This window comes from Camelus bactrianus, chromosome 6 (genome assembly GCF_048773025.1).
Source record: "Camelus bactrianus isolate YW-2024 breed Bactrian camel chromosome 6, ASM4877302v1, whole genome shotgun sequence".
NCBI lineage: Eukaryota > Metazoa > Chordata > Mammalia > Artiodactyla > Camelidae > Camelus > Camelus bactrianus.
Window position 1 is genome coordinate 82,700,588 of NC_133544.1, and position 14,959 is coordinate 82,715,546.

Below are 14,959 nucleotides of genomic sequence, written 5' to 3' on the forward strand. Positions count from 1 at the left end.
ACATCCATGTTCAAAAACCACACCTTGCCAACTCTGCTAAGTTAATCTGTATTTCTCGCTTTTCCTGTGTTCAAAAACAGACTTTTGTTATTTTCCTACCCAGTGTTCCATTGCATTAGAATTATTTTTCCCCTACTAAGATGAACGAGTTATGAGACTATAAATATACCTAAATTCCGTTCTCATTTTTTAGTTAAAGCAAAAATTCTCTCTCTTACACACACACACCCTACCTCACAGCCCCCTAGCCCCTCAGCTCAGTTAGAACATGAAACTGTCTATGAAGAGCTGATGGTAAATCTGTTATGTCAAGAATCATTCATTTCACTTTGATGAGATTGAATATCACTCTGCTAGGCAGTAAAAAGAAGACAAAGATGAAATACGTACTTGTAATTATAAAATAACTCTTAGAAGTTCTTTTCAAGACAGGACATCTTCATTATGGAATGAAACCAAGGAGTTTATTGACTCAGACTCTCTTTATTGAAAAATGATGGATCCACTTGTTCTGTCTATATCAACCCTAATAAGGAGGTCTTCTGTTTGAGTAATTCCCATATTTTGAACATACTGTTGCTCTGTGGACTCACTTGAAATACAAAGAGCTTTGACCAGATGCTCATATGGCAGTAGGACTGGATCTTGCTGTACAAAAATGAGAAAAAGTCATAGTAAAGTTCAACTTCCTGGTAGGAAACCTCCATGTACCATTACTAGACATATTCTGGGGACTTATCAGCTAGACTTCTGCAGGATTTATGAAAATAACCATTCATTATGCATCAGGTAGTTGTGGGAAATAAGTCACCTGCATAGTGGGTTAGGAGAAGCAAACAGAAAGACTCATCTAAGCAAGTCACCACTAATACTTAGTATTTATTTAGAGTTTGAAGACTTTGGAATACATTTGTTACCATCGCACAGTTTGGTCTTCAATACAATATAGTAGATAGGTAGAGCAGGCAAGTGTGGATTAGATCATTTAAGTCTCTTTGTAGATTAATACTTTTAAGTAACAACATTCATTCATTTCACACGAAAAATGTATTGTACCCTTGCTGTGCCCAGGGACAGGGACAGGCACTGTTTAGGCATATGGAAGGCAGCTCCTGCCTCACAAAGCCCACTGCAAAGGTTGTGTGATAGGGCCTGTGCCAGGGAACTCAGGTCTGTTTCCTCCTCCCACCAATGGCTTCAATGTGCTTTTAAAAATTATCTCCCTTCTAAGTATAAATCATCACGGGAGAGGCTCTCATTTAACCCTTATCCACCACTAATGCTTTCTTATGAATTAGTTGATGAGCTCCTTCTGAAGGGATAGGGGAAGAAAGCAGTCCCCTGCTGAAAGATCTGTAGAAGTGTGCTTTGGGACTGGGGAGGGGTGTAGTGTTTGAGAGGGTGCAGAATCAGGAAGGAGAGGCCTGGGTAGGATACAAAAGAGGGGTGAGGATGTTTCTAGAGGGTTAAAGTCAGCGTTGAGAATATTTTCTATTACTTCATAATTCCACTAAGAACCAACTTAAACCAAGAATAGCAATAATTTCCTTCTCTTTTAATTGAAGTTTAGTTGATTTATGATATTTTAGGCACACAGCAAAGTGATTCATTTATATATATATATATATATATATATATATATATATGTTCTTTATCAGATTATTTTCCATTATAGGTTATTACAAGATATTGAATATAATTCCCTGTGCTATACAGTAGGTCCTTGTTGTTACCTATTTTATATCTAGTAGTGTGTATATGTTAATCCCAAACTACTAGTTTATCCACCCCTTTCCCCTCTGGTAAACATAAGTTTGTTTTCTATGTCTGTGAGACAATTTCTGTTTGTAAAGAAGTCCATTTGTATCCTTTTTTTTTTTTTAGATTTTACATGTAAGTGATATCCTATGATATTTGTCTTTCTCTTTCTCACTTACTTCACTTAGTATGATCATCTCTAGGTCTATCCATCTTGCTGCAAATGGCACTATTTCATTCCTTTTTATGGCTGAGTACTGTTATATTGTGTGTGTGAATACCACATCTTTATCCATTCATCTGGTGATGGACACTTAAGTTTGTTTCTATGCCTTGGCTATTGTAAACAGTGCTGCAGTGAACACTGGGGAGCATGTATATTTTCAAATTAGAGTTTTCTCTAGATATATGCTCAGAAATGGGATTGCTGAATCATATGATAACTCTATTTTTAGCTTTTTTAAGGAACCTGTGTACTGTCCTGCATAGTGGCTGCACCAATTTACATTCCCACCAATAGTGTAGGAGGGTTCCTTTCTCTCCATACCCTCTCCAGCATTTATTATTTGTAAACTTTTTGATGATGGCCATTCTGACCTGTGTGAGGTGAGACCTCATTGTAGTTTTGATTTGCATTTCTTTAGTAATTAGCGGTGTTGAGCATTATTTTCCTGGGCCTGTTGGCCATCTGAATGTCTTCTTTGGAGAACTGTCTATTTATATCATCTGTCCATTATTTTGATTGTTTTTTTTTATATTGAGCTATATGAGTTGTTTGTATATTTTGGAAATTAATACCTTGTTGGGTTCATCATGTGCAAATATTTTCTCCCATTCCATAGGTGGTTTTTTCATTCTTACTTTTTTCAATTCATGTTTCCTGATCTCCTGTCTCAAGCCAGAGACAAGGTTAGGCACTGAGGATTGATACAGCAGTGAGCACGCTGTTCATCATCCCTGCCTTGATGGAGTTCACAGGATAGAGGGACGTAGGCATTATCAAGTTACCAGAGCTCTCTGCTGCTAAAAGAAGCCTACGCAGCAGTAGAATCCAGTCTTACCTGAACATCAGAGAGTTTTCATGCTCAGATAACTGAATTGGGCCCTAGAACACTGGCCCAGTGGAATTAATATGATGACCGTTACTACTGAAATCAGCAACCAAGGGGTTCCCTCAAAAGCACATTTTCACGAAAAAGTGGTAAAATGGTTTGCTTTATGTTCAGATTCTCCAGGTTAACTGATACGGCTTGCACTGGTAACTTCTCTCATCTTTGCAGAAAATACATGTCTTCAAGAAGACTTTGCAGGCATTGATCTACCCCATGTCCTCCACCACCCCACACAATTTTGAGGTCTGGACAGCTACAACACCTACCTACTGTTACGAGTGTGAAGGGCTCCTGTGGGGCATCGCCCGGCAAGGCATGAAGTGTCTGGAGTGTGGAGTGAAGTGCCACGAAAAGTGTCAGGACCTCCTAAATGCTGACTGTTTGCAGAGTAAGTACACGCTGAGGCTGAAGAAGTGGTTGTGCAGAGCCTGCCTTCAGCCTGCATATTTTCAGCTCTTGCTAATTCTCAGCAAATCCTACCCATTTCCCTCCTAATGCTCCCCCAGAGATACACACACTGCCCATCAAGTCTCATGGCTGATGGTGTGTTCCTACAGTGGTGAACTCAACACCTTCCGATTCCCCAGAATGATTGCCTGGAGTTCAGCTGCACTCAGACCAAGTAGAAAAGTTCCAGGTGACTTCCAGTCTGTTTTCAGCCTTGTCTCGTGACAGCCTTATGTGGTAAGTTGGCATATGTAAAGTCGTGTCCCTCAAACAGGGGTTGAGGCACACCCTGGTCATTGCAGCAACTGGAATTCTTTTCCAAACCTATCTGATGGCTGCCTGAAGGAGCTATGCTTTTCTGCAGCCCCTGGAATTGGGAGGTCTTGTGTGTCAAAGACACGTCGGACTTACCAGAAAAGTGACCTTGAGCAAGTTTTTCTAACTTCTCAGGGCTTCATTTTCTTCCACCAAATAAACAGGAATAATACAGTTTACTTCAGTGGGGTTTTTTTAGATTAAATGAAATAGTTTATCCTAAGAGTCTGGCACACAGTAGATGCTCAGTGAATACTAATGACCTTCCCCATTCTTTTACATTTCTGAATAGGTAGATGTCACTTTGACTTTTATGACAGGTTATCTTAAATTTTCCATTTCCAAAAACAAAAAAAATCCTTTATACTGATATACTTTATCTTAGGTCCAGAAATGCAAAAACATCACACTGTAAAATACATATTCTGACTTTCAACTGCTAGATTTGTTTGGTTGTGTCTGCTGACCTTAAATAGCTAAAAAAACTCACTGCCAAAGAAATTTATTTAAACATGGATTTTAATTTTCACATAATGTATTTATTCACATCTAAATATTGTCCCCTCTGTTTGTTATTTATGTGAATGCAGTCAATGCAAAGTGCAGGAGTTGCCTGAAATTGAGGAGGGCAGGGGAAAACATCAAAATAAAAATTAAATCAGAAATGCTGCCACAGCTGGCTCTTGTAGTAATGGTCACACACATTCTACACTTTGCTCTATCTGGTTAGAATTCTTCCAACACAGTCAGATCAGATTGAGATTGTTAATGGTAATGCATGTGTTTTTTAAAAGCAAAATAGTGCCTCTTTTTTGAAAAATAGAGATATATTTGGGAAAGACTACTTGGAATGGGGATTGACACAGTGTTACTTAGCCAATTTACTTGCAAAATCTCATAACACAATTAAAATTCAGGCCACCTGGGTGAAAAGAATTGTGAACAGGCATCTTAAGAAATAATCATACTGGGGCAGTGACATTTTGAGAAAAAACGTGTAGGAAATGTATTGCCATCTAGAAACAAATGGCTTGAATCCATTAAAGAAAAATTGATGCAGATCACATCTAATGAGCTCAATCTTTCAGTCCTTTAGAGAAGAGAGATGCCACCCATTCATTAAACTTTAGAAACATTTTCATAGTCTGTTTCCATTTCTTAAGACAGCAAGCATTATTTGATACTGGTTAAATAAATCAGGCAAGTTTTTCATTGAAGTAATTCATTAAAATGCACATGTAAATTGCAAGAATCAAAAATAGTGCAGAAAAATGAGGGTAGGTTTCTATGCCTCAGGAAGGGGACATTTTCCTTAGTAACACCGTACTTTTCCCTAAAACCCATACTGTCACATTGAACAGAAAGAGATTTTGGTAGCATATGAATACAACTTTACCACTTTCCACAGTAACTGTCAATACAATTGAAAAATTTTCCTACAAAATTGGTGACATTTTCTTCAGAAATTTTTCTTTTCATTGCTTTAAGCAAGAAGTTTGCAATGGTAACACCTTATGTGAAATACTTCCTCCTATACTGAAACAGAAACAAAAGAAAATAAAAAGAGAAATCAGCATTGGAAATATAGCTAATGTAGTGTCCTGTAAACGTAAGGAGGTTCTGTGATTTCCTTCTCAGAATGTCATCATTCAGTTTCTGTTGGAACACCTACAGAGAAAAGTTAACACCTTGGCAAGCAGCTTAATTTATACTAGAAAATTCTAGCTTATGAATTAAAATTTGAACCAAGTCCTGCCTTTTGGCAGCTTCTATCCTTTAAGCCAGATCTTGTCTCTGGAGAAAATATTTAATAAATTGACTTCTATTGTATATGATAGCTTTTCAAATACTTGAAGGTAATCATCTTTAGATATCTAGAACTCATATTATCTTGCTAATTCTTTTCTGAAGACAGTGCAGCCTTTCAATATACATACACATATGCTCAGAATAAAACAAGAAAAAAGAAGTTTACAGTTGAGTGGCAGAGGGTGAGTATGCCTTACATAATGTCACAGAGGTAACCTATGCAAAAAAGCAAGGGAGATCAGTGTATTTTTTTCATAGTCTTTAGCTACTTGAGAAAGATCTGGCTTCTAATCCTGTCACTTGTAGAATATTATAAAACCTCTCTGAGCACTTTTTTTCCCCATATGTGCGAAAAGAGTTAATAAACTTGTGAATGCCCTCCAGCTAAAGACCGCCAGGAACATACCTTTGGTTTCAAAAGTTCGGGTTATTAACTTTTGCTTTGTTGGAGAATGTACACCAGGGTGAACCACAGGGTGTCTCAGTGAAAGGGTGTTAGAAAGCACAGGATTCCTCTGGATCGGGCGTTGTCTGGAAGTGAGGGCAATTCCATGATGGTGTATATTTTAAAAAAATCTTTTCTACCAGGAGAGCAGACGAGAGTGAGGCTGATAGCTATACTTACTAAAGAAAGAGCAGTCACTCAGTTCAGTCAGGAGAAGGGATGTTTGGTGTATTGTGGTTGTACGGTGACCTTGTTTTCATCAGCAGTTAAGAAAAATGATGAAGTGGGCTCGTTTGTCTTGCTTTAAGAGGGTCTGTGTGTGAAATTGGTGTCCTGCGAGATTGCTAACACCCAGCTGGAGAGCCACTTAGCCTAGTTGTGAGCGCCTGGCTGGCTTCCGACCACAGTGTCAACCAGTCATGTCAGCCAGGTTTCCAGGTGTCAGAGGTTATTTTAAAAAAGAGAAATCTTGTGTTTGTTTTCTTTTTGTTTGTTTTTAAGTGATGTGAAGAAATCTGTGTAGCTAAGAGTGGTAAGACCAAAAAGATCTTTTCTCTTCCATCTCTCCCTTGCTTTCTTCTTTTTCCTACATAGTAAAAATGTTTTTGTAATTGGGCCCCCCCCCCCTTTTTTACGATTAATTTGTTTTCCTAATCCCTATACATCATTTTGGAAATGACTGGGGAGTCTTGAGAAAGTGAGTATCAACAAAATGTTCATGAGATACTGTAGCTTTGACATACAGTTGAAAGAGTGCATTCCTGATTTTGCCCTTTTTGGTAGGCAGAGATTTCTAAACTTGTTCTAAAAGTTTGTATTTCCTAAAGGTTGGGTGATTGAATGTGGTGGGGTTGGTATGGGTGGAGGGAAGGGAACAATTGTTTTTGCTGGTTTGGGGCTGTGAGCTTACTGACGGCGAAGTCACTTTCTAGAAGGTGGCAGTTCCTTGAAAGGAGGCTACCTGCCCACGTTCTCCCACTGTCGGTGACGGGGCCACGTACAGAAGTGGGAGATGATTCTATGCTAGATCTGTGTTCCTCCAATTACCCTTTTGCTGAACTCCAGTCCTTTGTTGTTTGTGAGAAATCGTGTGGTGTTTGTGGCTTTGACCTTACAAGAAAAAGGAGGCAGCTGACTTGAAGACGGGGGAGTTGTAGATTTGTACCTTGAAAGATTGAAGGCATGTTAAAAAAGGAGGGTTAAGATTATCCTGGTTGTAAAGCAGCTAAAGGGAAAGGGTAGGAAATGCCAACTATGTGCCCACCTACATGATTTCATGGGAAAGAAAAACAGAGGCATCAAAGGCAGGTCCACCTACATGACTTTACTGAGATAGAAAAGAAAAGCAATGAAGTTTCTCATGCTCGACACTCTTAGGGAGACACACGGCCCAGTGTCAGACTTCCCAGGTTTGCTAACCACCTGCTCCCTCTGGATTCACCAGCTTCAAATGCAGGCAAGCATTTATGCATGTTCATAGTAAATAATAATAATAGCTATGATTAGGATTATTGCTATAATTAGGATTATTTTTCTCAGTCTCTTTGCTCTCTGTTGTCTTTTATGTTCAAGCACATCATTGGCGCCCATCTAGCATTAAGCTTGTGCAGACACGTGAAATTTAGATGCTTTGGGTAATGAATACAAATTAAAGAAAAATGAAGAGTTCTGGTTAATTGGCTGTCCTATTAAATTAAGTGAAAAAAGAACCATGTAGGGAAAGTTTGCCTCTGTCTAAGGTTGAATTCTCTTGCAGTTTTGTTATACATAATTGTTTTGTCGGATCTGTCAGTCAGGTGTTTTTAATGGTAACAGAGATGCATCCCCTTTGGATACGGTAATACTCTTTACAAAGTGCTTTCACTGTATAATCTCTTTTGATCTCATTTATTGTTGATCTCTGGTTGGCATGCAACTGTATTTCAGTGAAGCTGATAGATGTGCTACACACTTTGAAGGAAGACTAGTGTAAATACAAATCTTTCTATCCCTGAATAAGCCTGAAGGAAAATAAGCCTAAAGAGTTGGAAATTCACAACAAATTGAAAACATTTAAGAAATAGTTTTATTAGAAAAATAAGATATGTGGGTTCAATAAGTAACCAGGCAATGAAAAGTAGTTGTAGATGAGTGACAGAAATTACGAATTTGCCTTTGTATCCCTGAACTAAATAAATTTAATTTGAATCATTTTCTTTGGATCAAAAATATAAAAGTAGAACTTTTAAAAAGCTACATATCTTTCTAAGTGAAATTTTGCCCTTTATGGGAACATAGATGGACTTGGAAGGCAATATGCTAAGTGAAACAGGTCAAAGAAAGACAACTACTGTATTAATATCACTTATATATGGAATCTAAAGTTACAACAAACTAGTGAATGTAACAACAACAAGAAAACAGATTCACAGAGAGAACAAACCAGTGGTTACCGGGGGGAAAGGAAAAGGAGGAGGGGGCAAGAGAGGGGTAGGAGAATAAGAGCTAGAAACTATTAGGTATAAACAAACCACAAGGATATTGTACACGCAGGGGATACAGCCAGTATTTTATAATAACTGTAAATGGAGTATAACTTCTGGGAAAAAAAGCAGAGAAGGAGATCTGGCATTTTCTTCATTCACCTCTGCTGTTTGACTTGTTTCAAGGAACATACTTTTGCCACTGTAGCTCAGAAGGAAAATCCAATAAAGCATATTTTTAGAAATGTAGAAGGAAAAAAGAAAGCTGATGACACTAAATAAATAAATAAATAAATAGCTACATATCTTTTCTAGAAAGAGCAGATAAGAGACTCAAACATAAGTTGGCTATTTCACAACACAGGGGTCTGTCTGTTGTCTGTACATATCAGAGTAGATGCTCCAAAGTCAAGAGTGTTGGTGAAGGCTTTCAAAGCCAATTGTCAGGCTTTTCTAATGAATTTTTTAAAAGAATTCAAGAGTCAGTCATTAAGTACAGAGATTTGATTTCTTCGGAAGAAAAATCTCTTGACATTTCAGCCTTGAATTTGGGAGTTATTGCTGGACTGAGCATGTATTCTGTGGGTGGTGGTCAGTTGGCTCTTCCAGAATTTAGAAAAATGACGCAAAATACATTATAAACTCTTGGAGCTTTAACACTCTGCTAGAGCTTTGATGGCATTAATAGCCACAGCCATAATAGTTGTTTAGAAATTTGGGGGAAGTCGGCATTTTTATAACACTTCTAACCCTTGGCACGTTCTTAAGATGGCCTTTACAAATCAGACTTCTGAGGCAATTTGAATCTTGCAGATGACTTTCACACAACTGCTGTCCTTTCTATTCAATGAATAAGCTAATACTTGAAGTAAAATGTTAGGTGGGGAGTCGCAGCTACATGGCCTAAGCTAATTTTGCTTCATAAAAATTATGCATTTTGGAGTTAAGCCATTATTGATGAATTACAAACATGCTTAGTTGCTTGAGGGTACACAATTCACAGCTGTCCTAGGGCATGTTTCAGCAGATGACTAGGGCATTTAGAATGTCCTTTCAAATTACATCTTAAATGGAGTACAGTAATTTTTACTATTCTTTTAAAATATGGTTTAACTCCTCAAAGTTTAAAACAGAAAAGACAGGGTAACTGTTCTTCCTACCACTAGAATATTCATCTCTTAAATGAAGATTTTCACCAATCACTGCTGTCAAATTTTATATGTATTTATTATAAAGGGGAGTGATAGTTGACCTTTCCTTTTCTGATCAACTTTTAAATTGAGCATAAGATTCACAGAATTAGATTCAAAGATTACTGAGGCTATCCTTTGTGGTGGGAATTGTACAGATAAATTATCACATTCACTCTTTAAACATTTTATGAGATATTATTATGCCTATTTCAGAAATATATTTCAAAAAGTATAATACGGGTTGGACAATATTTAGAGTCATGTAGGTAAAAAATTACAATTCCTATAAAGACAAGTTTTCTTATTTTCACTGCATCTCAGTTGCTTCTGTGCCAAAAAAAAAAAAAAAAAAAAAAAAGGTTTCAGTGGTGGCATTTCCCACAGACCCTGATATGTGGGCTTTTGCTTTCCTACTTCAAACTCAGTAAGGGATTATGAGAATTACAATTAAGGCCCACTATTCTTGGAATATTGAGTAACCCAGAGGCCACACAGAGCACCAGGACTGTCTGGCTGGCAGTCAGAGAAGGCAAGGGACCCCAGAGTTGGCTTTTGGAAATCCTTCACTGCCAGGATTTGTGTTATACACAAAAATGCCCAGAAAGTTGAGACTAATCTTAAAAAATAATGTCCTAGAAATCAAAAAAGGGTTTTGAGTGGAAAGTAAAAATTCAGCCTGTTTAAAGCTATGGCCACATCATAAAATGAAGAGTTCAAGTCTGTGGTCCATGAGGTACTTGAGAGGTCATCTAGCCCAGTGGTTTCCAAATCCATTTTAAATAGCAGAATCACTTTTATTCCAAGTAAAACCTTACCCTACATTTCAATATAACAAATAGTGGTGGTCATTTATTTTGCAAGGAAAAAAATGTAAGCTTTTCATTATAAATCTCATCAATACAAATAATTAGGTGCTTTAGATGAACACAAGTGTTTGAAATAATGACTTTCAAATGACATTTGCCATTTCATTTTCAGGAGGCAGGCAGGGTGGCTGCCATATTCATTCAGTCTGTTTCTCAGTTTTGTTTTGGTTACCCATTGAGTAAATACCAGTGGTATATATAACACATTTGATTGTGTACATTCTTTTTGGTTTTGAAATTTGCTTTTGAAAATTCAGACCCAATATTTGCACAGCCGTGACTCAGTTCAATAATTCAGCTGAAAAAAACTGGGATCATTGAAGTCCATTTACTTGCCACTAACACAAGGGTGGGTTGTTCTAAATCTCCACCTAGTGCTTATTCTCTTGATATTTTGTGAAAAAGCCACCCTGCCTGCCTCCTGAAAATGAAAGCATTCATTCATTCTCATGTTCTCCTTTTCTTTTCCCCCTCCCTCTCTTGGACCATCAAAAAGTAACTTCATGTATACTTACATCACCATTGATTTTTCTATTATAGGAGCAGCTGAAAAGAGTTCTAAGCATGGTGCAGAAGACAAGACTCAGACCATTATCACGGCTATGAAAGAAAGAATGAAGATCAGGGAGAAAAACAGGCCAGAGGTATTTGAAGTCATTCAGGAAATGTTTCAGATTTCTAAAGAAGATTTTGTGCAGTACACAAAGGCGGCCAAACAGAGTGTCCTGGACGGGACATCTAAGTGGTCAGCAAAAATAACCATTACAGGTAAAAATAAGTCTTTACAAAATTTTTTTAGTCCACAATGAAATTTTTCTATGTCTTAGAAATCACTGCTAATAATAGTTACAGGTTAAAGAAAGAGTAGAATTTTTCAGTCTTGTCAATATTGACAAGAAATCTAATTTAGACTTCAAATTTCTAAATATATGCTAGATAATTGAAGTAACTTCAGTCTGTGTCTTATTCTCATCAGAAGCTCTCCCAGAGGAAGAAAGTTCTGTTTTCCATTATGTTCATCAACATCCTTCAGTTACAGGAGCATAATTCTGTTGCTGCCTGCCACTGACGAATGACAAGGGAGGCCAGGAATCTCTTCAGTCAGTTTTTCTTAATGCGAAAAGAAATACCGTTTTGCTTACTCTGGGAATCGATGTCCTTCATCCATTTGATCCTTGAGTCAAGGCAGTTTGAGTTTAGTGATGTCTAGTAATTTGAACTTCTGAAGTTGCTTGTAGCAGTAACAGCAAGTGCGTATGTTACCATGCTAGTATTTACCAAGCCTCTTCACTTACTCACACTGTATTCACAAGGCAAAGTAAAGATGCTTTTTGCACTGAGTTGAGTTGATCAATACTGACAGCAAACCCATAACTAGATAAATACATAGCAAATCACAGACCTTTGAATTCCATTGGGTCATTTCCTTCTTGTATGTACATTCTCATTTCTCTATACATGTTTACAGTAATATATACGAGTAAATCGCTAATATGTATATGTGTATATACGTATATAGCTACTATTTATTACAGGCAAAGAGTGTATTAGTCAAAGGAAGGCTTTAATATTCAGTGACTCATTCTTTTATTAAACATTTTTTTAAGTCCTGTGCTTTATAAGAATGAAAGCAGTGGGGATGTATCTGCAAATCCCGGGGACAAAGTAATAGAAACTGTTTCCTTTATTATCATTTTTTGGCTGCTGAGTAAATCTTTATATTAAAAGCGTTAATTTGGTTTGTTTCAGTGGTTTCTGCACAAGGCTTGCAGGCAAAGGACAAAACGGGGTCAAGTGACCCCTATGTTACAGTTCAAGTTGGAAAGAACAAAAGAAGGACTAAAACCATTTTTGGAAACTTGAATCCAGTATGGGATGAGAAGTTTTATTTGTAAGTATATAATGTGCAACTATTACAAATGCTAAAATATTTGAGAAAAATGTTAAGACAGGTGTGCAAAATACATAAGCAATAATTAGCTTATATCTTAATTGTGTTAATTAGATTAAGAAAATTTAATTCTATGCAGAAATTACAAAAAGTGAAACTAATATTATGACTTCACTTAGTAGTCTCATGATGCTTGTTATTCTTCATCTTCGGAAGCAAGTGAATAAAAAGAATACTCCAAAATGTGGCACGGCTGGGGTGACTTTACAGGGAAAAAAGATGACAACATGGTCTGTAACTGGAATTGACCCAGCATAGCAAGGAATTGACAGGCTTGATCCAGCAGTATCTTGACATCTGAAGATTTATGACTAAAGGCAGTAGAAGGACTTTGGGTGTCAGCTGACCCATCACGCGTACACCAGCCTGTATTGATGAAATGCTTGATGGTAACTTTGAAAACCTCTCATTTTCTGTGAGGTCATTTATTTTTAAGCTTCTTGTATCTTGTACCAGACCACAAGAAATCATTTTTTTTTCTGTCGAGGGTTCTTTTCTTTCCCTCACTCCTCCTTAGAGAGAGATAAGATGACACCCAATTACCGTTTGGTAGAAATGAAAATCCCTATGCGTTGAAAGGCGGACTGTTCTTTTTCTTTCCTCCTTTCTTTGTTAATGGTTTAAACATGAATCTCATTAACATGCTAAAAAGTAAGCAAACCCAACACATACAGTCTTGTTTGGGAATGTGGACAGTAGTGTATATGAAATAGAGAGTTTCCTGTGTATATTGGCTAGTGAGGGGAGTGCTAAGAAAAGGGTTGGAAAATCAACGGGAATCAAACAACAGTGAGTGCCATAGAAAGAACTGGGAGATTGGGATGATTACGCCTTTCAGATTGCTGGGAAAAACCGTATTAATATCTCTTTGTTTATTAACAGAGGACAAGAAATCGATTCATAGTCATAAATTCTTACTCCTAACGCAGTCAAGTACATGAATAAAGCAGGATAAGGACCACAAAGGGGAAGGACAGGGACTGTGACAAAGTTGAGAGCAAGTGACTCAGTAAAGAGACAACTTCCATCTCTGTGTGATCATGCAAATACAATGCGGCTAAAGCTTCTGATTTCTTAGGGGGATATGGAAATTTGAACGTTTAAAAATGGCTTTATTATGGTATAATTTAAAAAAAACAAAGTCTATGTATTTAAAATGTACAATTTAAGTTTTGACATGTGAATATTCCCATGAAACCACCACCATAGACAAGAAAATGAGCTTATCTATCACCCCAAAAAGGTTCTTCATGTCTCATTGTTGCCACCCCTCCTGACTCCCCAGAAGATAGTCACTGATTTGCTTTATAATGCTATAGAATATTTTTTATTTTTCATTTCTAGAATTTTATATAAATAGATTGTATAGTATGTGTCCTTCTCTTGCGTGGTTCCTTTTATTCAGCACAGTTATTTTGAGATCCATCCATGTGTAGGGTTTAGCAATAATTCATTTCTTTTTATTGCTATGTAGCATTTTCACTGTATTAAAATAGTAACTGTTTATGCAGTCACCTTTGGCCATTTAGTTTGTCTCTAGTCTTTAACTGTTACAAAGTAAAGCTGTTAGGAACACTTGTGTACAAATATTTGTATGGACATAAGTTTACATTTCTCTTGAATAAGTACCTAAGAGTAGAATGGCTGGAACATATATTAGGAGTGTGTTTAATTTTTAAGACTCTTCCCAGATGATTGTACTGGTTTACGTTTTCACACCAATGTATGGAAGTTCCAGGTCTTAAATATCCTTCCAACACTTGGTAAAGCCAGCCTTTTACATTTTAGCCATTCTAATACATGTGTAGTGTTATAGTGGTTGTATTTTGCATTTCTCTAGTGACTGATGATTTGGAGCATCTTGTAATGTGTTTATGTGCTATCCATACCTGGTTACTGTCCAAATTAGTTTTTACTTACTTACCTGTCCAAATATTTTGCCCATTTTTATTGTTTTTGAATTTTTATACAAGGTTTTTATATTTTACATTGAGGTCGACTATACATTTTGAGATGATTTTTTAATGTGGTGTAAGTTATAGACCCCAAGTTCATTATTCTGGGTATGGATACCCAGTGGTTCCTGAACCATTTTTGAGAGCACTATTCTTTCTCTACTAAGCTGTTTTTGCACCTCTGATAAACTTCAGCTCTCAGTATTGATATGTGTGGAGCACTTTCTGCATTGTTCACTGTGATCTCTTTATCTATATGTCAGTACCACACAGTCTTTTTTTTTTAATGCACAATCTTGATTACTATAGCTTTACTTCTTAAAATCAGCTAGTGTTAAGTTCTCCAACTTTTTCTTTTTTTTCAAAGTTTTATCTATTTTAGAATCTTTGAATTTTTCTGTGAATTTTTAATCACTTTATCATCACACACACACACGTGCGCACACACACACGTGCACACACACACACACACAGCCTGATACAGTTTTGATTGCCTTAGCTAAGACTTCCAGTATAATGCCAGGTGAAAGTGATAAGAGCAGACATCTGGCCTTGTTCCCATTCTTAGATGGAAGCTGTTCCTTTCTTGATTAACTATGATATTAGCTGTAGCCTTATTGTAGATGCCACTTTTCCAGTTAAGACA

The 14,959-nt window shown here is 37.0% G+C and overlaps 1 protein-coding gene across 2 annotated transcripts in view; it reads left to right on the forward strand.

Annotated features, from left to right (window-relative positions):
- UNC13C (unc-13 homolog C) overlaps positions 1-14,959 on the forward strand; it is a 639,986-nt gene that overhangs the window by 347,393 nt on the left and 277,634 nt on the right. For both annotated transcript variants that reach the window (XM_074366154.1, XM_045506261.2), the window contains 3 exons: positions 3,039-3,258; positions 10,948-11,175; positions 12,157-12,298. In XM_074366154.1, the coding sequence (XP_074222255.1) occupies positions 3,039-3,258; positions 10,948-11,175; positions 12,157-12,298 (590 nt within the window). The remainder of the gene's footprint in view (positions 1-3,038; positions 3,259-10,947; positions 11,176-12,156; positions 12,299-14,959) is intronic.